At 35.3% G+C, this 20,297-nt stretch overlaps 1 protein-coding gene across 1 annotated transcript in view; it reads left to right on the plus strand.

Moving 5' to 3' along the window:
- SLC1A1 (solute carrier family 1 member 1) overlaps positions 1–20,297 on the plus strand; it is a 51,961-nt gene that overhangs the window by 2,633 nt on the left and 29,031 nt on the right. Inside the window, exon 2 of the mRNA XM_007436344.4 lies at positions 9,982–10,122. Within this exon, the coding sequence (XP_007436406.1) occupies positions 9,982–10,122 (141 nt within the window). The remainder of the gene's footprint in view (positions 1–9,981; positions 10,123–20,297) is intronic.

Raw genomic sequence — 20,297 nt, forward strand, 5'->3', positions numbered from 1 at the left:
CAGTGTAATTATATACTAGAGACTGTATATATCCTATAACTCATTTCAGTTTAAATGTCCTCAGTATCAAAAAAATATAAAACACCCTTGACCATTGTTCCCTGCTAAGGTGTATTAAATAATTATTTTATCTCCTTTATAAACATTAGTGTAACCATTAGATGTGTAAATCAAATATATCCACCTAATATTAGTATCATGCAATATTGATCTATTGTTAGATGCTAGAACCTCAAAAAGAATTCTGTAATGGTTAGAAACAAATGAATGCTAGAGAAAAAATGGTTCCGTTCCCGCTTTTTTCTCAATGTTAATTTTCTGTTCAATTATTATTTCTCTCAATATTCCAAGAATACCTTATTATATATAACAAGGCAAACTACATTCTACTCTTTTCCAAAGTAACTGAATAATAATAAGCTTATGCTCATATGAATTCCGTTAATCCCGTTGAGATTTAAAGGCAGGACACTGCTTTGGGATTGGGGCCTTAACTACATACATACCCATTACACTATTTCACTTCAAGGGAGGCAACATTAAGAAAAGTGCAGAAAAAGTAAGAAATAATAAGCCAAAATAATTACGTCATGAAGTAAGAGAAAGAAAAAGAGATATGCCAAATCTACCTTATGCTAACACCATTCATTATACTGCTCCATATTTTTCTGTCCTTACAAACCATCTTTGCTTCAGTACACTGCTTCATACGTTGCCTTTTCTTCTTTAAAAGTCTCACTTCTCTCTTTCAGAGAATCTCATTAACCCCATCCAAGAACAGCTTTCTTGGTCTTCCCTTCCTTCAGATATTTGTTTTACATGTTGACCCTCATTCATTCTCTCTGTATGATCAAACCCCCTGAATGTACATCTTTCATACTGGTTACTTACTTTTATATTCAATACTCATTCATTTATTATTCATTCTGCTTCTTTTACTACACACACTTCTTACATAACCCATTCCCATTGTATTCAATTCACTTTCATGTTTCTCCTGAAATAGTCAGTTCTCACTTCTATATAACAAAGTGGGTAGAAGGACAATTTTATACATCGCCCTTTTTATTTCTTTTATGAAACATTTATTCCTCACAATAACCACATACTATATTACTGATCAGCTTTCTGCCAGTATTTGCAAAGTTTAAAATGTTTCTCTTTTCCCAATAGTATTAAATATTTTACACAAATTAAGCAATTTGCTCTAGTTTTTCACCATTTTCCCTGTCTTATGCAACTACTTTTATCTTTAATATATTAATTTCAAATCCATACTGCTCACTATATCACTTTGTCTAACACTCTCTGCAAATCATTCACATTCTCAGCCAACAGTCCCTCCTGAACGTTGAACCGTTTCCTTCCCATTGAATTTATTCTCACTCATGTTTTATTTCCATCATACTTTGCTCTCATCTTATTCGGCAACCAACCTTCAACTCCATACTCATGCATAACCTTCCATAATACAAGCTCATTCACCATAATACAAATGCTTTCTATAGATTAATAGATTTACAATATTTTTTTCACTGAGCTGCTAAACAGCAAGAATCTGGTCTGCACAGTCACAGTCTGGCATAAAGCCAAACCACACTTCTCTAATTTTGAGTCAGAATTCTGCCAAATACTATTCCCCCGTGGTTTTTGCTTTTACTCTTACTACCATTCCCTTTTTGTAGTGGAACAATTACTTATATGCTTCCAATTGTTAGGCGCAGACTCAGACTTTGCATGTATCTTAAATATCATACAGTCATTTCATAAGTAATATCCATTTTTCCAGGTACACAGGCTACACCTGCAGCCTTACCATTTTCGAAAATTCTCATGGCATTTATAACTTCTTTTTCATCAGTTTTGTTCTTGGACATACTGTTTTCATTCCCGTACCTAGAATACTAGCATTCTTTCATTTCAATTTTATCCTATATCATTTAATCACATTTAGTTTTAATTCCTTCAATCTGTTGGAGGCTTCTTATTTAGTTTCTTTCACTCAGTTTCAAAACATTTTTTGTTTCATTCTGAATTTTTAATGCAATTTTTTCTTTGTCCTTTCTGAATTCATTATTTGCAATCATTTCCCCCCCCCCATATATATATGTATGTATGTGTGTGTATATATATACATATATACATACATGATACAATACTTTATCTTTCTCTGAGCCTCCCTTTTGGCAGAATTATTTCCTTATATGTATTTTTTTTCATCCATAGCCAGTATCACCTCATCATTCCACCAAGCATTCTTTTCCTATAGTGTAGCCTTGTTTCAATGGACTAATTGCAGGGAAGGTTTTCCGTTATTGACAAATGTCCAGTAAATCAGCAGGTATGACATTACAGCAGTTTGCAACATTTGGATAATTACATCATTATGAAATATCATACAAATTACATCATTGTGTCAATTTACATCATTAGGAAGTGATGTACATTGCAGAAGATATGAGGTTTGATGTGTACAAAGTTCATTACATCAAGGTCTCACATATCAGTTTCGTTATACTTCCTGTTAGTTCTCTCAAACAGAAACATTAGTTCAGCAAGCTCCATTAAATGGGAATTATATCTGAGTAGACATGTAATGCCAGTGCACAATTTCTTAAGAGTTTGCCACATTTGACCTGATGCAAATTAACTTTGATGCATTGGAACTGATTTTATGTAATCCTGTATGAATAAATTATATAATTAATTCTAAGTATATATATCTATAGTAAGTGTAAATCATAAAGTTAGAATCTTGAGCCATTTTAAAACATTTGGGGTGAAAGTACACATCACATTAATTTTTTTTAAAAAGTATACTTAAATTACTCATATATTTTGAAATAAAAGCTGTCAAGTTGGATAAAGAAACTGCACTCTGTTCTAGCTGAATGTTCCCCTCCCACAGCTGCTGAATCTAAATAGCAGGTTGTGACAAAAAAGAATACGGGGCTGTTTAGTCAAAGTCATGTACTACCACTTCTTTCCTGTAGCTTCTCACAATTACTGCAGAAACTTCCATGATTAGAATCCACTTCATCCAAGGTATGAGTGCCTATGCCATAATAAATCAGCTAGTCTGAAGGACTTTTTGTTATTTTTGCTTCAACAGGCAAAACAGGCAGGTCTCTGGAAGTTGTTAAACCCAGACAAACCTAGTTAAATCTGCTCACTGGTAATACATCTTCATACTAAGTGATCGTGCTCATTTTCTCCAGAAATTGCCTGGTGTCCCATGGACTTTTGCGTCAGAATAGCCCTGACAAGGCTTCATCACATTACTAGCCCCTTCTCGGTTCTGCCAGAAGGCAGCAGTGGACATGACTCATGCACTGAAGCCAGTTAAAGTTTTGAAGACATGTTGCGTGGCCAGACCTAAACAGTGAATTCTGCAATTGAAGCCTTGCTTTTTCAGCCTGTCTTCCTCTCCAGCTCTTTTTCTAGGAGGCTAGGTATGCATAATGGTTTAGATATTCCCACAACACACCTGACTGGGTGAAATTATTTTATTTTCATGATATGACTGGATCTGATCTGGGTTAAATTTAATGCCTTGCAGGTTAGTTGACTGGATCAGTTAATCCGGCCAGATGTTCCCAGAACACACTGACCTCAGTGACCCAGTTAAGCATGCTGTGAGAATGAGGCCCATATGTCATTCTAGAATTCACATGCATCTCTTCTCTTAACATTAAAGAGTACATAGGAGTGAATAGCCAGGGCCCCTATAACTGTTAGCCAGTAAAACAGCGACCTATGGTGTCAGGTGCCTGAGTGCAGCAGTGGTAGTAGCGTCTTCGTAGTCTTCTTAAGCCGCCAACCAGTCCTTTCAGCTGGAGAAGAGAGCTTTTTATGTTACACAGCCTGTCCTGATTCCCTAAATTGGCCTGGTATCCTGAAGTATGAAGACATTTTTTATTCTACCACCATTCACATTCTTTATGTGAAATGGATGAAACACCATCCTGTTTTTCTTCTCAAGCAGCAAATTACTTTGGTCTGGCCCTGGAAAAAATGATTTTTTTTAAGGTAACATATTATAAACACAGTCCACTATATTTAAGCCCCGTTTATTTAAATGGGAATGTTAAATAAAACTTTACATCTGCAAATATATATCTTAACTTGAGAGTAACTCCACTGGACTTCATTTATAGGGTTCCATTATAAATCTCCCACAGAAATCTAGGACTTAAAACTGTACTAACTTCATTTTACTCTGTACAATTCTCTCGGTTTTAAAAGAATAAAGAATATAATAATTTTAGGAAAGTTCTTGTTAAAGCTACTGAGAAGAAATAACTTGAAGGCAAAACATACCCCTAATTATCTAAATAGACATCACTAGGGAGGCCATGGCTCATGCTTTCTGGTATTTGAGCTTCTATAATTTGCTTTACATAGGACTGCCACTGAAAATAATTTAAAAAATACATAACAGCATCTGCAGGGTATGTAAAAAAAGTCAAGATGGTGGTTGTGGCAGTTGGTGAAAGTTCCACCCCTTTGCATGTGACATTTGGTAACAGCGGGGCTTCAGTTGCACAGCTGCAACCCTCATGTTGATTCTTTGAAGCTATAGCTGGTGCAAAATGTAACCACCCATCCACTCAGATGAGTGGTGTTATTGCAGGATAATAATGATATTGTGGGATCTCCATTGCTTTGGGGTCCAATTCAAGGGGTTGGCCATTACCTATAGAGCCCTTTATAGTTCAAGTCCTGGGTACATTCAGAACTATCTACTCTTGTGGAATCAGTATGAGTGAGCCAAGAGGGCATGGTGTGGATACCCACACCCTGTCAGAGTTGAGGGCCTGGAAGCAGGCCTTCTCAGTTGCAGCCTTACTCTAGAACAGCTTGTCATCCAAGGTCAGGATGGCTCCTCTCTATTAATATTTAGGGGACCAGGAAGACTGTTGCCTTTGTAAAACTTTCACAGCCGAAGGATGGCCAGGCTTTGAGTCAGCTACCCAGGGGCCATTTGTCTCAAGGTTGATTTACTGCTAGTTAATGGTAGAGGTGTGTCTTATTCTGAGATTCTATGATGTGACATTTTTATGATGTTTAGATTTTTGTGTTTCATTGTTTATGTTATTTTAGTGTTTGACTGGTTTTATGGTATCTTGAGCCTCCTCAATACTTTTTTTTATAATTTTTATTAAAGAGGTTTTCAGCAGAATAAGAACAGTATAAATTTAAAGTTGAAAGTAAGAAGAATAAAGAAAAGTGAAAAGTGAAAAAGAAAAAGAGAGAAGTAGAGAAGAAAAGGACAAAGAAAAAAAAAGTTACAAAGAAGTGGTTTCTGATCTTAACAGCAGTTATAAATGCATTTATATTTTACCCTCTCTCTGTAAAGTTATATCATAATTTTCTTCTTTCTACAATCTACACTTTCTAATCATCAAATCCAAAAATCACAAGTTCATTTTTTTCTTTTTTCAGAAAAAAGTCCATAAGCGGTTTCCAGTCACTAATAAATATAGTAGTTGATCTTTCTCTAAGCAAACAAATTAATTTTGCCATCTCTCCTAGTTCTATCATCTTCACCAACCATTCCTTCATTGTGGGTATTTCAAAGTCATCCTTTTTTGTGCATATAATAGTCTTGCAGCAGTAATCATATATAAGAATAGTCCTCTCTGGCTCTTTTCTAATTGTCTGTCCATTAATCCCAGCAAAAAAAGTTCTGGTTTCACTTGAATATTAATTTTTAAAATTCTTTGTATCTTTGTGTGTATTTGAACCCAAAATTTTCTGGCTTCTAATATAAAGATTCTTAAAATCTTCATTAGCCTGAACTTTATTATACCATAAGAAACCATGCCATCCAAACCTCAGATCATGCGCTTCTAGTTCTAAAATTTTCTTATTTCTCAGCAGAACCTATTCTTTCATCCAAACCAAGCAGCAGGCTGCAAAATACAATATCAAGTCAGGCAATCTTAATCCTCCTTGTTCCTTTGCATCTTGGAGAACTTCCTCAGTTCTTGAATGGAACTGGCACGCAAACTATAAAAAGTAAATAGGAGTTATAGGATTGCATCTATTAACCTTTTGTTATCCTGATAGACTGATAAAGAATAGCTTTAGCTTTATTATCCTAAAATAGATCACCAATAGCATTGCATATATACACATACACAAAGTTCAGTATTTTGAAGCACTGTTATTATGGAGCCCTTCCATGCTAGATGTATTTTAATATTTGCTTCTTTATAATTCAAACCAATCAGTCACAATGCATGTCATAATAAAATAGTGTATCTTCAGTATTACAAATTAAAATATTGACTTTCTGTAACTCAGTTTATTTTGAATTGCAAATCTATCAAAGTTCAGCTTGACCATACTTTTTTTGAGAGTAAAACTCAAAATACTGTTCATTCTTTATTTTCCTAAAGTTAGTGAAAAGCATCTTACGGAGAGTTTATTGAACATTTTCTTTTCTAACTGCAAATTGTACATACTAAGTGCACACTGATATGCAATCTTGGGTCAAGTTATCAGTCTCACTAAGTTCAGAAGTATTTGCTGATGCATCTATGAATGAATGCATTTTATTTTTGTAATACTTCGTTGCAAAATATAGGGCAATGATAGATTTCAAAAGGCTAAATTGGCAGATGATAGTCAGGCATCTTCCTCTTCCAGCATCTTTTGGCTGGAGATGTGAAGGCCTGAAAAGAATCAAGTTCTTTCCAGAGTAAGGAAAGACTGGAGAAAAAAACACACAACTCATCTCCTGTCTGCTACAAAGAGATTGTGTCAAGCTCCAGTCAGATTCTGTTAAGTTCTTCCTGGAAATAAGCAAGTACTGGTGAATCCCCATTGAGTCCAAGATTTGATATTGAAGTTGCATACCTCTTTTTGCTTACAGTTCTCCAAAGGATTTATATATGGTGCTCCTAACAGAACTGGATTCAGTGTTTCCAGGGGTGTTTGTCTAAGAAGGAAGAGCACAGAAAACAGGAATACTTTATTACAGAGTAGAAAATACATTCTCTAGATACATAATCATATAAACATACGTAGAGTTCCTGAAAAACAAACTATCAAATATAAGCTGATATATTCAGAAGGGAGATACTAAAACTAGAAAAATGTTTATTTCACAGTCTTTTGCATATAATCTTACACTCTTGTACTGTGTTAGTAGACTGTGGATAGAGGTACATTTTCCTAATGCTCCACTGCATAGTGAGTTTAAGGGGCAGCTACGTATGGTGCAGAGAGAGGACCCACATCTACAACTTGATTGTGGATTCACCATGCATCATCCACCTTGTTGTGAAAGATGTGACAATCACAACTTTGGAAATCAAAGCATAGATAAATTAGGAAAAAGAAATAATGAAATACAGAAAATGGGGTGGGGTTCAGTAAGAATGTAAGTAATTCAAAACTCATCTGAGTCATTTTACAGCTGTTACTAAGATGTCAATTATTTTCTTCAGTGTCTCTAATGTATTACTCCTGGTTGTTACATTAAATGAGGTTTCTATGGCAGTTCATGTGGATAATGCTAACCTGAACAGTTTAGCTGTTCAGTTTACACTGAAAAATACATTCCTTCTGTCTCTTCTAGAAACTCAACGAACAATTTAATCTTAAAGGCTAAATCATTTGATACAATTTCAAAATATATTTCTACATCATACATGCATTGTCAACGTTTCTATATCTTCCATTCTAGCTTACTTTAATTCTCATCCTTTCAAAAGCTTGACAAATAGTTGATGAGAATTCTTTCCTCTTATCAGGTAATTCTCTGACGAAGAGGAAGGTTGCTGGAAAATTGAAAGGCAAAAGGGAAAAAAAACTATCAGACAGTGAGGAGAGTTGTATTTATATCCTTACAACATTCCACTTGGAAGGAGGAAGCTGGGTTAATTAGATGCAGTATTTTATGATCAACAGGGTGATACACATGAGGAAACATGTTGCTCATCAAACTTTGATGTGGTTTTATATTTTCATAATGAGCTAAATATAAATACCATGGTTTACTTTAAAAAATTTGGATATTCATAATTGGATGAACCTGCCCAGATTATCTCCAACCAAGGTACACTTCACTGAAAAAAAAAATATTATGTGAAATCCATTCAAATTATGCAACTACATTTCTAGAAAATTGCCCTGCTAATGTTTCTTAGTATGCTACCTGCTTGTGTCAGTGTTATTTTGCAATTGCAAAATAATCCTATTGGAGATTTAGGTTAATTGCTCACATTATCACTGGGTAAACCTTGTCTTTTTAATTGACTCTATGTGCATGGTATCATTTTTTTCAGAATCTGAATTAAAAGTATAGATTTCTTCATTAAGTACAAAGTCAATTTGATAAAGAAGTATTTAATAAAACAGAGGTATTTTTAAATTCAAAATTTATTCCTATTTAAGGGAGGGCCAAATCACCGTCATATAGTTTAGTGCAAATATTAAGAAAGGTAGTTTGTATTTATAGCTCTCAAACATTTAAAACAGTTAAAATAAATATATTAGAACAAATTTATGGTATATATAAGTCAAGCTGTTGAGATGAAATGTGTGAGGTCTTTGTGTCCATAATTGGTTTTTCTAAGAGTTATTTTGGTATTTTCATAGAATTTTCTTTCAATATTGCAGTTTCAGTCATGTAGAGATAGTTGGTGTTGAGGTGAGAATTAACACTTCAGTTTACTGCTAAAACTGAGTTACATTTATTGAGTTACAGCTTAAAGTTAAAGATAGGGGAAAAAATCAGAAGAATAGCAATTTCTTAACTCATTGTACGTTGAATTAATGAGTTTAGTACAAATTTATGTATTTAAAAGAAAATCCTATTGAGTATATTCCCAGAAGAAGAGTTTCAGAATGGAATCTATATCTGTCTTACACATCTATGCTATGCCTTTAAAACCAAAAATAGGTTAGCAGTGCAAATATTATCTAAGATTAATTTTAATTAGTAGGATTAGTTCATATTAAAAAAAAGTGTGTTATTATGTTGTAGGCTGAGTTAAAAAGAAAAAGGTATCTTATGGATCCAAGTTGGGGATTATATATAATTTTACAAAATATACACCAACCAATCCTCTAATCACATTATACTTATGATACTGTAAATTTCAGAGATTTATAAATATAAATATTTATACAAGTCACATTCTAACACCCTGGTTTGATGCACACATCATACTACATTACATTCAAAAAGTACATTTTGTCTTAGCATATTGTATGACCCCAGCTATTTTAGTAATCTGGGGTTCCATTTATAATGGACCCAACGATGAAGAGTTCATTCTTAACACTCTGCCCTGTAGCTCCTGCCAGCATATTTCTAGCAAGAGACACCTACAAATAAATGCAAGTTTTATTTCACTGTTCAAATATGTTCCATTCAAACATGCCAACATTAAATGAATATTCTTTTTTTAAAATCCTACCAAAATAGCAAATGTTTACGTTATTCTATGTGTGTATATGTGTATAGAAACACAAATCTGAAAACCATGAGATAAAGCAGTTATTTAAAAAATAACCTTAACTATCAGCCTCTGTAGTTTGGCAAAAATTACTTCCATGTGCTCCAGGATAATGATAACTAAATTGTCAAATGACTCTGAACAAAACCCCCTAATCTCTACCACACATAAGAATTCAAATGGGTGGCAGGAAATAACACTCATTAATACAAATGATCAAGCAAAACTTACTAAGTAAACTGAACATTTGTATATTTCATTTCTCCAGACATAATCCATAGGGAAGTGTTAAGCCATAATGATAGGGTAACATACGTTAATTAAAAATGGTTCTGAAGATATGATCTGTGCAGTAAATGTTGCTGTTACTGATAGAGTGTGACTCTTTGAGGTTGAATGTTGGTGTGAAAAGAAGGGGGCAGGGTCACCCAGCCTTCAACAATCAATCCTTTGTTTCTTTTCTCTTTTTTAATTATTGTCTTATTTGGTAATTTATTCCACATTTTAGGCATAGGACTAGGACTTGCTGTTCGGGAATATGGAAAGCTCTCCAATCTGGACAAATTTTACTTTGCATTTCCTGGAGAAGTTCTGATGAGAATGCTCAAACTCATCATATTGCCATTGATTATATCAAGCATGATAACAGGTAAGAAAAAAGGGTGTTTGAATTTGTCTTTTTCTTCTTAACAGAGATAAAAACCATTTAGTTAAAAATAATATTACATATTTAGACCTTATTCCAATCTTATACTGAATCTACTTAAGTAAATGTTTACCACTGATCAAACAACTTTATAAGGATGAGTTTTGTACAGCAGAATATTAGAAAAATCAAAGGCTTTCAACGACAAGTAAATAATTCCTAAATAAGCCCAAACAGAATCTTAGTCCAGAGGGCTTAAAAAGCATATTTCTGCTTTTTAAAAATATTTTGCTAAATGAGTCATAGCACTATTGCTTTTCTTATATTTTTAAAACAAGTTTCTAATATATTTTGTTAATTTGTTAAAGAAACAGCAGATTTTATGAGAATGGGATGCTTGAGAAACTATTGTTTCTCTCTTTGTTGCTGTTTCCAATAAAATGGGGTTCAGCCATCAACAGCTGAAAATAAATACTCAATGTAGAATAAAATCTGAATTCTCTTCCCAAAATACTCAAAATATAAACAGCTTAAAAGAGACACTCAGTGATAGAAATACACCCACACACTGAATAATGCTAGTCCTGGAGTCCTGGTTATTTTAGCAGGGACTCTAAAGTTAGAATAGGTTTAAACAATTAAGGCTTATATTCACAGTTTAACTTCCTCCTCCCTTCCAGTCAAGAAAGAATTTGATAGGTAAGTGTATGAGATGAAGGAAAGATATACAAACTTGGTGGGTTTTTATTGGTCTCACATGAATAATAGATTGTACCTTTTTATTTTAATGGGTTGATCTCAAGTAAAACACTTTCTGAACTCAATTGGGAGTGCAGTGTGATAAATCATAACAGGGTTTCTTGCAATCCGAAAATTTCAGTATTTTACTTTACAGTTGCATTAAACCTTCCTCTAATTTTACTGCTAACCCCAAGAGAGGGAGTAATCTCTATGTCAGGCCTGGGGATCCCAGGGAACTGGAAATGTTCTTAGATGGCACCATGGTGGTTGATCTTGTACTCTCTCCTTGTTTGTATATTTTAATGTTTTATAGTGTTTTTTTCCATTTTTAATAATGAGTTTTATATTTTATAATGATTGTTTTTTATATATTTGTTGTTTTTATTGATTGTTGTACGCCACCCAGATTTGCTTCTTGTGAAACGGGCGGACATATAAATGTGATTTAATAAATAAATAAAATAAAATAAAACCCAGTACGTCGGAGTGGGCAGCCAGTGGCCTTTGTTTTTTGTGGCCCTGGAGATTCTTATATCCACTATTGCTGAGGATTGGTGGCAGAATTTCACATCACTTTGAGGCAAAAAACACATTAAAAGTGTACATCCTACAATAGATTTAATGGAGCTTTTTAAAAAAATCTAGTTAGAACTTACCCAAAAGCAAGGAACTAAAACTCTGAAATATTAGACTTGCTGGATTCTGAGAAGCTCCTACAGCTTTGCTATCGTTTAGCCAGTACTATAATAAATTCCATGCAAGAAATTTCAGTTTATGAAAATGCAGATGTAAGAGAAAGAAATAAGGTAATATGTAGACCTTTTGATTAAAAGCAAATGATGTTTGGGAGCAACATAACTGAAAATTATATGACTTGCAATATATTGCTAATCACAAAGAAGAGGGAGTGGACTTATTCTCTATTATCCTAGCGGATAGGAGCACATTTGTTTTTGTGGTTGTCGTTATAAGATTTAAGCACTGCTAGATTCCATTAGGGCTCTAGGCAGTTCACAATATAAAACAAGCAACAATTTGAAAAATATAAAATATTAATGGGACTCAGTGGGTTAAAACTAAGTAGATTCTAGCAGGAGCAACTTTCCATCAGCAAAAGAACAGGCTGCCACATGAAGTGATAATTACCTCACTGGAGGTCTTCAGAGGCAGAATGATCATCTGTCAGAGGTTGTCTGGTGAGTCCTGCACTTAGCAGGGGGATGGACTAGGTGAATTCTAAGGTCATCTCCAACTCCACAATCCTGTGAACGGATAAATGGATAGTAACTTATACTAATCCCACAAGAACTGCAACTGGGTGGGGGAACCATATATAAAGATCTGATTAGAAAGGAAAAAAAGGAAGCAGAAAAACTATACTGTATAGCAAGGTTGATTCAGGCCATGCATTCTAGTGATTCTAGAGTTGGGAAATCGCAGAGTAATGTATTACGGCCTGATGGTAATTAACAATGGTTACTTGGGGAGTATAATTGTGTCCCCTTTTTGCAAGTGTTAAATAGAACTAAATCATTCAAATAAATGTGAATGATGGAAGAAAGCAATCTATTAATACAAGATTGCCATGGTAGGAATTAGAGAAAGTCATGATATCAGTATAATATTATATCTAAGTCTTTAAAAGAGTATTTATGCTGACCCACTTCTGCACCTTTCCATTGGCACCACTAGAAGGAATGTTTGGTAAATTATATCTATCTATTGGCAGCCAGGTATGGTGGTTTATCATGAATTTCAACCTACTGTTTTGTAGGCGCTCTTCTTTATCAAATCTAATCTGTTAAATCAATTATTTACTTCTACTGCATAATCATATAGAATATTGCTGAGATTGTAACTGGTTGTTTGTCTGATGATTTTATTCATTTTCTTTAAGTTGTAAAGAGTTTTGATCTGAGCTGCAATAAGCACCAATTCTTGTTTTCGCTGATTGAATATTTTCAACTGTGTTTGCAGAGTACATGGTCAGTTTAATGTTGGCATTGTCCATCCAGTGATGCTCATGTATAGAGTTGTCTTTTAGGCTGTTGGAAGAAGGTATATGCTATAAACACTGAATCTTCTTGGCAGATTAGTCTGTCTCCTCTTTGTTCTGTAGACTGAGAGCAAATTTTTCTATTATTCCAGTTGTTAATGCTTCCATCATTAACATTACAGTGCTATATGTTTAGTATTACATTTTTGGGGGGAGATGTGTTGACCACTCACTGAAGTCCAACTTTAATTCAACTTTTGGTTCCTCTGTGGAACTTGGAATTGGATCACCATTATATTGGTTGCCTTGCCTTAGACTTTGAGTTCATTGTATCATTTCTGGGGTTGTATCAGAGCACTAATTTTGATACCCTTTTGTTAATAATGATGGTTACTCCATTTCTTCTGTGATTTTCTTGCCTGCGATAGAAGATCTGATGTTCCTCTCGTATAAAATGGTCCATTCCAGTCCATTGCAGTTTGCTGAATACTAGAATATCAATTTATTTGTTTGTTTGTTTCAGTATTTAATCTTGACATTTCTACTGTGACAACTTCAAGTTTGCTTTAGTTCATGGTTCTGATATTCTACATACCAATGCAGCATTGAACTTTCCCTTTGTCTCTGGGCACATCAGCAGCTGGGCATCCTTTTGGCTTTGATCCAGCCACACCATACTCATTCTTGCTTGTTGCTTTTCTCCAGTATTTTGTTGGATACCTCTGATCTGGGGGGTGGGGGAAGGGTGGGGGGGTCATCTTCTAGTATCATGCTGATATTATCCTGGTTCTAAATGCCCAGTTAGAGTTCTTGACAGAATATTGGAGCTGTTTCCTTCTCTCCCTGCCCCCACTTACATATGCAGAGAGCTTCTACAGTTTGGGTGTTACAAAAATGGTTGCTTGCAAAACTGTATCAGGCCCTCATCACAGCTTTCAGTGAACATATAACAGCTTCGCAGCCAAGGAGTTTTGCCTTCATACCAATAACACAGATAAACACATATAGCATGTAGTAAAATGGGGTGGGGATGAGACATTGCAATTTAGTACTTCCCTTTTTCTCTGGAGGGGGAGGTGAGGGAATTTTTGTTACTCCGGGAGTCATTGCAATTCAGTCGGTGAGGACTGACTGAAGATTTTTTATACTTCCCTGCTAGTCAGATGGAAGGAGCACATGCTGGCTTTCAGCATTCCAAGGTTGCCAGAGGTGAAGACAATCACAAGGGCCGCTTCAAACCGCTTTGGAGAGATTAAGAATAGAATCAGTGCTGTCTGGAGGTGGCCTTTGTCTAAAGTATCAGTGGGCAACCCATGACTTAAGGAATCCTGACTGCTTTTCTGCCAGAACAGATTGCTTTTTTCTGCTAATGTAACTGGGGAAAAAGTCATGTTAATCAGGGTCACCGGGAGGAAGGGGAAAGGGTCTGCCTCCCCAGTGGTCCTGCTCAAAATTCCTGGCTTCCTAAGCAGGAAATGAGAAGTCTACAGGCCAGGTTACTGTAAGAAGAGAAGGATCTTCATTGCTTTCCTCTGTTTTTTTCCAAGATTGCAAGTTTCCTGCTTCTATTAGCAGCAGGACATGGGAAGGGAATGTGTGAGGAATATGGATATATATGGCTACATGTGGATGAGTGTACATCCTGTGATCTAATGCAGCCACTGGGACACATATTTAGTTTTTAGATGTTTTTAAAAGGTAAGTATTGTATTTTGGAAAAATATTGTGGAAAAACATTAATGTTTTCTTTATTTTTTAAAAAAGAGGAAAACAACTATCTTAGAAAAATTATTCATTATATTTTACTAGCCACATTCATCTTCAAGAGACACAAAAAGAGTCCTTCAGATTTATTAATGCTTGATCTTCAGTTTCTCACATTTAGACACTGATTTTTTTTATCTTCATGAAATCCTCTTGTTTAATATATAATTTTCTTTAAAATTGCTATCTCTTTTTACCTCTATAATTTGCATAATATAATCCTGATGCTAATATTGTGACTAACATAATTCCCAAATAGCACTACTTGATACAGTGTTAAAATCAGAGAGTAGTGAAAACTCCATTCTAAGTTTGTTGACCCTTCAAAATCCCTTTGCTGTGGGACATTTCCATCAGCTGAAGTCACTTGGCTAAGTCCCTGCGTATATTTAAAACCCACTCACTTTTAAAGTTCTGGCCAGGTTACTGTAATGTTATCAAATATTTATTTCATTTTTTTTAATAGATAACAGTTCATCACAGTCTAATCTCTGAAAGACCTGGCCATCAAAAATTATATAAGCTCCAGAAGCATACATTTACAGTTTAACTTTGCACTGCATGTCTTAACCTGTTAAAATTTACTTGTAAAATTACAAATAGTTTATTCCTTACCAGACTTCTTTAGATGAATATTCTAATATTAGTATTAGAGATTAGTAGCTACATTAATTTAGAAAAAACTGTTTAATGTTTAAAAGTGTGTGTGTGTGTGTACATAATCGATTTAAATTAAAAATTGTAAATCGCCAAGAAAACAATTACTTCTTGTCATTTATGTGGCTCTGAACCTAGATATCTACAGGACTGCCTACTCTCAGTGGCTCCTTCCTGTCCAATAAGATTGAATAGCCCAGGTTCTCTCTGGATCCCTTCTCTTAAGGGACTAAAGAACCCAAGGAATCAGACCTTTTCAGTTGCAGCCCTGTTCTTTGGAATACTATAGTTTATCTCTCAAGATCAGATGAGCCCCACTCTATTGAGTTTTAGGAGGGCTGTATAAACTTGGCTTTTTAAGAAAACCCTGAAATGAGGGGGGAAAAATCCTTGGGGAAGGAAGGTAAAAATGAAATTTTGAGGAACATTTTTAATACCTTTAATATTTACTTCTTTGTACTCTTTATAGAAATAACATTTATTTAGACATTACAGTAACTATACATTTACTGAGTGAATTTATTTTATAGCACTTTTGAATTTTATTCCAAATGAAGTTACAAACTACTGAAGTAATGTCTATTTTTTAGATAATTTTAAAAAAATTAGAAAAGAAAACCCTGCAAGGAGATCTGGTGTAAGTTGCGAGCCCCTACCCTGGGTTTTGTTTGTATGTTCCTCAGTGATCATAGTCTTCTTTGTTTATATGTTGTTTTTTTCTTTCTGATGGTTAGTTTGTACTTTCGTTACATAGTTTTACTATTGTCATCTTACTGTAAAAAGAGGAAGTAAGCTGCTCAGGGTCTTTCTGGGCTGGAGTGGCATATAAGCCTCTGTATATATGTTTGTGTGTGTGAGAGCGCCTTTGAGTCAGTGTTGACTCCTGGCAACTGCCTAGAAAAGTCCCTGCAGTTTTCTTGGCAAGGTTTTTTTAACCTCCTCCTTCTTAGGGCTGAGGGGGAATGACTGGCCCAAGATCACCCAGCTGGCTTCCTGCCTAAGGTGGGACTAGAACTCAGTCAGGTTTCTAGCCTGGGTCCTTAACCACTAGACCAAACTGGCTCTCTGTTGGTCTCTACTGCCCTCTTTTTGTCTCCATTTTTCTTAGACACACCTCAGCTCAGCCAGAGGGTCAGCTGTAAAAAGCTTGCCGTTGAATGTTTGCTCATAATTAAAGAGTCAGAGTTGCCTGGCAAGTGGGTAGCCATAAAATTGAATTAATTAATTAATTAACAAGTTAATGTGACTGTTTTCAAGTCTTATATGCTTATGTATATCTCTCTGGCATTAGTCACTGAAACTTAGTTTGCAAAAATGAGTCAGTCATTCTTGCCACCTAAGGAGCTTCAGGTTACAGGTGTGTCCACAAAGCTTTCTCATGTAGGAGAGGGGGGTGGCAGTGATTTTTCATTCAGTCTTGGCTATTGGAAATCCTTATTTCCACTCAGACTGGTACTACTTTGAGGCAATAGCTGGCACTTTTACTAATAATTTTTACTGGATGGCCTGTATCATCAGTTGGGACCCATTTCACATTTATTTCTGGAAGAGTTATTTATGTGGCTCTGGGAATTTCTTTTACTAATTTGTCCTTCACACCTTTGTGGGGATTTTAATATGTGTATTGATCCCTTACCAGTGGCACAGGATTTTTGTTCTGTCCTTTAAAAGTATGGTCTATTTTTTCCATCCTCTGATTTGGAATTGTCTTCAATTATAGTAACTCCTCTCTGGATTTACTTTTATCCCCTGGGTAATCAGATCATTCCTTTTCTCGCTCTCTTTCTTTCTCCCTTTGACATCAGCTCAACACTCATTTAACTGGTATTGTGTATTACATGATTACTATATCGAGTGCTCGCATGGCTCATTTTCAGCTGCACTTTTAGAACTGTCTTCACAGTTTTGTGTATTGGCAAATTTATCTCCTCCTGTCTCTTTTTTGTAGAGTCTACTACTGTGGATTTTTTAGCTGCTTTCTTTACTAATAGCACCACAGTATTCTGAGTAGGGTTGTCCTTTGCTGTGAATTTATATTGAGAGCCAGGCCTCCTCAACCATGAGTATCTGCAGCTGTGAAGAGCAAAAGGGTCCTGATAAATGGATACAGAGACATCTGGGGACATCTGGAGATAGCTCCCTTCTCTCAGGCTGTGGACATGTACAGAATAGTCTTGGAGAATTATTTTTATTTTCTGCAAGAGGCAGAGTAGGCTTTCTTTCAAGCTGCTATTCAATCTCATGCCAGAGCTGCTCATCAGGTTTTCATTAGGTTTCTTCCACCTTCTGTCCTTTTTTTTTTGTACGTTGTAAAACATACATAATACATTATATTATTTCGATACAGTGGTATTTGTTCAGTATTGACTTTAGTTTATTAAGACTCTAATGTTTAGATAACTTAGACCACTGAAGATAAAAAGAGAGAGAAGTATTATATCAGTATTAATTATGATTTAAAATGTCAACATTAATGAGCATGATTATTTAGCTTTTTCATCCAGAACGGAATAAAAAAACCCTGCAGATTACATCAAAGTATTTGTTGTACAATAAAAGTTTTTGTCTAAAGCTGATTACTTAGTATTAAGGTCTGCATTGTATTGTTACTTAATATTATTTGTGCAAGCAAATTTGACAACAATTAAAATACCAAAAAAAAAAAAAAAAGGGAAGAGAAGAGAAGAAGGCAATTTGGTTTCTAACTCACCCCCTCTGCTTCTGCTAATTTACAATATTTAAACATTTGGGCCCCCTTAGAAGCCAGACTGTAAATGTTTGTATTTGCCATGCTGTATGATGTATTGTATACTGTATATGGGAACCGTTCTTCCTTAAATTTGGTTAAGCTTCTGTTCTGAATATATACTGTTAATTTTGCCATTGCTGCATATTCTCCATGTTTCAATTCCCAATCAGATATTGTCGGAATTGTATCTTTCTTCCAATATTGGGCAAAATTTATTCTCACTGCTGTGAGCATGTATCTCATTAAATTGTGATGTTTCTTGTTTGTTTTTTTCTGGGATTATACCTAATGCCACCTTCATTTTTTATTGGCACCATCTATCATTGAATTGGAAAATATGCTATCTTTTGGTTCTACTTTTCCAGTTGAAAGGCTTGGGAGAAATTTTCTGTAATAAAATTGTGAAAATTGTGTAATTTTTCCATTCTACTAGTTCTCTTCCACTGTATTTTTTATCTTATTCCCTCTGCATTTGAATTTATCCCTGTTTTGGAGGAAGAGTTCTACAGACCATACAGAATTCCCCTCTACCATCTCCTGGTTGATCTTTCTCCATCCTTCCTTTACCTTACTTTCCTACCTCTTTTCCTTCCTCTTGGTGGATTGTTCTTTAACGCTTGGTAGTTTCCCAGTCTCTTTTAACAGTGCCCTCCATCCTTTGTTGGAAACTTCATTGGATCCATCATTGTGTTCAAGTTACCAGCTTGTGATAACTTGAACTTTTTAAACTAGAGTTTTTGAGATAGTTACCCTTTCACAATAAGTGAAAGTTGCCCTTCTCTATCCCTATCAGTCAGGATTTTGGGCAGGTCATTCAACCTAAATGACACTTTCTCAAATTCTGAATTCTGGTGGCCAAGTACTAACACATTATGGATCCAATGGCAGTATATGATACACTTGACCACCAAATTTAGGTTGCAGTCCCTTGGCATTATTGGCCAAGTACTTGACTGGATCAAATCAATTTTGTCTTGTTGTTTTTTTCCAGTTTTGCATGGCAGATTACAAGGGTTAAAGAACAATTCACCAAGAGGAAGAAAAAGAGATAGGAGAGTAAGGTAAAGGGAGGTCAGTTGGGGTGCATATGAATTGTAAAACATCCCAGATTTAATTTTTCCCACCTCAGTTCCTCAAAAACAGAGGATGATCTAAAGCAAAGCTAGGACATTTGAGACCTGGAAAACTGCTGTCAGTCCTTCTGGATAATACTATAAAATCCCAGATTGCTAGATCTTGACAACACAGACTTTAGGTGCACCAGACCAAATTCTGCTGCAAATTATATCATTTGTATAATCCCAATATTTGTGAAATGTCATTAGAAAGTAAATCATGTCCTTTGCCGCTCCACCCTGGATCATGTGATCAAGAGGAAGAAGGGAGGTGGGCTTAAAAGTAGAGCAGTCGGCAACATTCTGAGTCGCCATCCAATTGCTCCTCCTATAGGAATGCATTGGTCAGGGTTTTTTTTTCCTCTGCAGTCCATGGCCAGATTGGCCCATTTTCAGGCTCAATCTTTCTTTTGCCAGTTTTTCTCCCCTCATCAAATTTGGTCCCATTCTGTTTTGTTTTCAGAGTGATCCTGCTGACGGACAGAGTCCCAAGCCTGTTGATTTAATTTCTTTACAATGTTTTATTAGACTGGAAAGAAGAAAAAAGGGGAAGGGAAAGAAAAAGGGAAGAAGAAGCAGTAGCCCTCCCAGATAATGGGCCTCCAGTATATACTAGTGAGCCTGCTGGCTGCTGGGGGAACAGTTACCTTTATACACTTTCTTAAATCTTGTAAATTAATAGCTTGATTGTAAATGAGTGGGAATGGAGCCAGATAGGGCATGGTATTTGTAACTGAGGTGAAATCATTACTTCAGATGAGCCAGAATAACATTATCTTTGGAAGTCCACGGGGCAGTGGATTCATTCGGATATAACTAAATTTCCTTCTCTTGCATTTAGCTATTTTTTTACCAACGTATTTGTTACTTAGAATCAAACTAGAAATGTTTTGGGGAACACAGAGGATGTATTCTGCTTATTTTTTGCAATACAGCTTCCCCTTTCAAATAGATGATTCAAGAGGTCCTTCCATAGGATGGGATGGGCAACCTTTTGGTTACTGGAGGCTTTGTTTGTTTGTTTGTTTGTCAAATTTATATGGCCACCCATCTCACATGAAGTGACTCTGGATGGCATACAATAAAACCAACAATTAAAAACATTCTACAAAACCCATTAAAAACAATAAAAACAATAAACATAGATGAAACAAGA

Source organism: Python bivittatus, unplaced genomic scaffold (genome assembly GCF_059951505.1).
Source record: "Python bivittatus isolate LINGU-HERP-01145 unplaced genomic scaffold, Pbiv_v1 ctg000850_np1212, whole genome shotgun sequence".
Classification (NCBI taxonomy): domain Eukaryota; kingdom Metazoa; phylum Chordata; class Lepidosauria; order Squamata; family Pythonidae; genus Python; species Python bivittatus.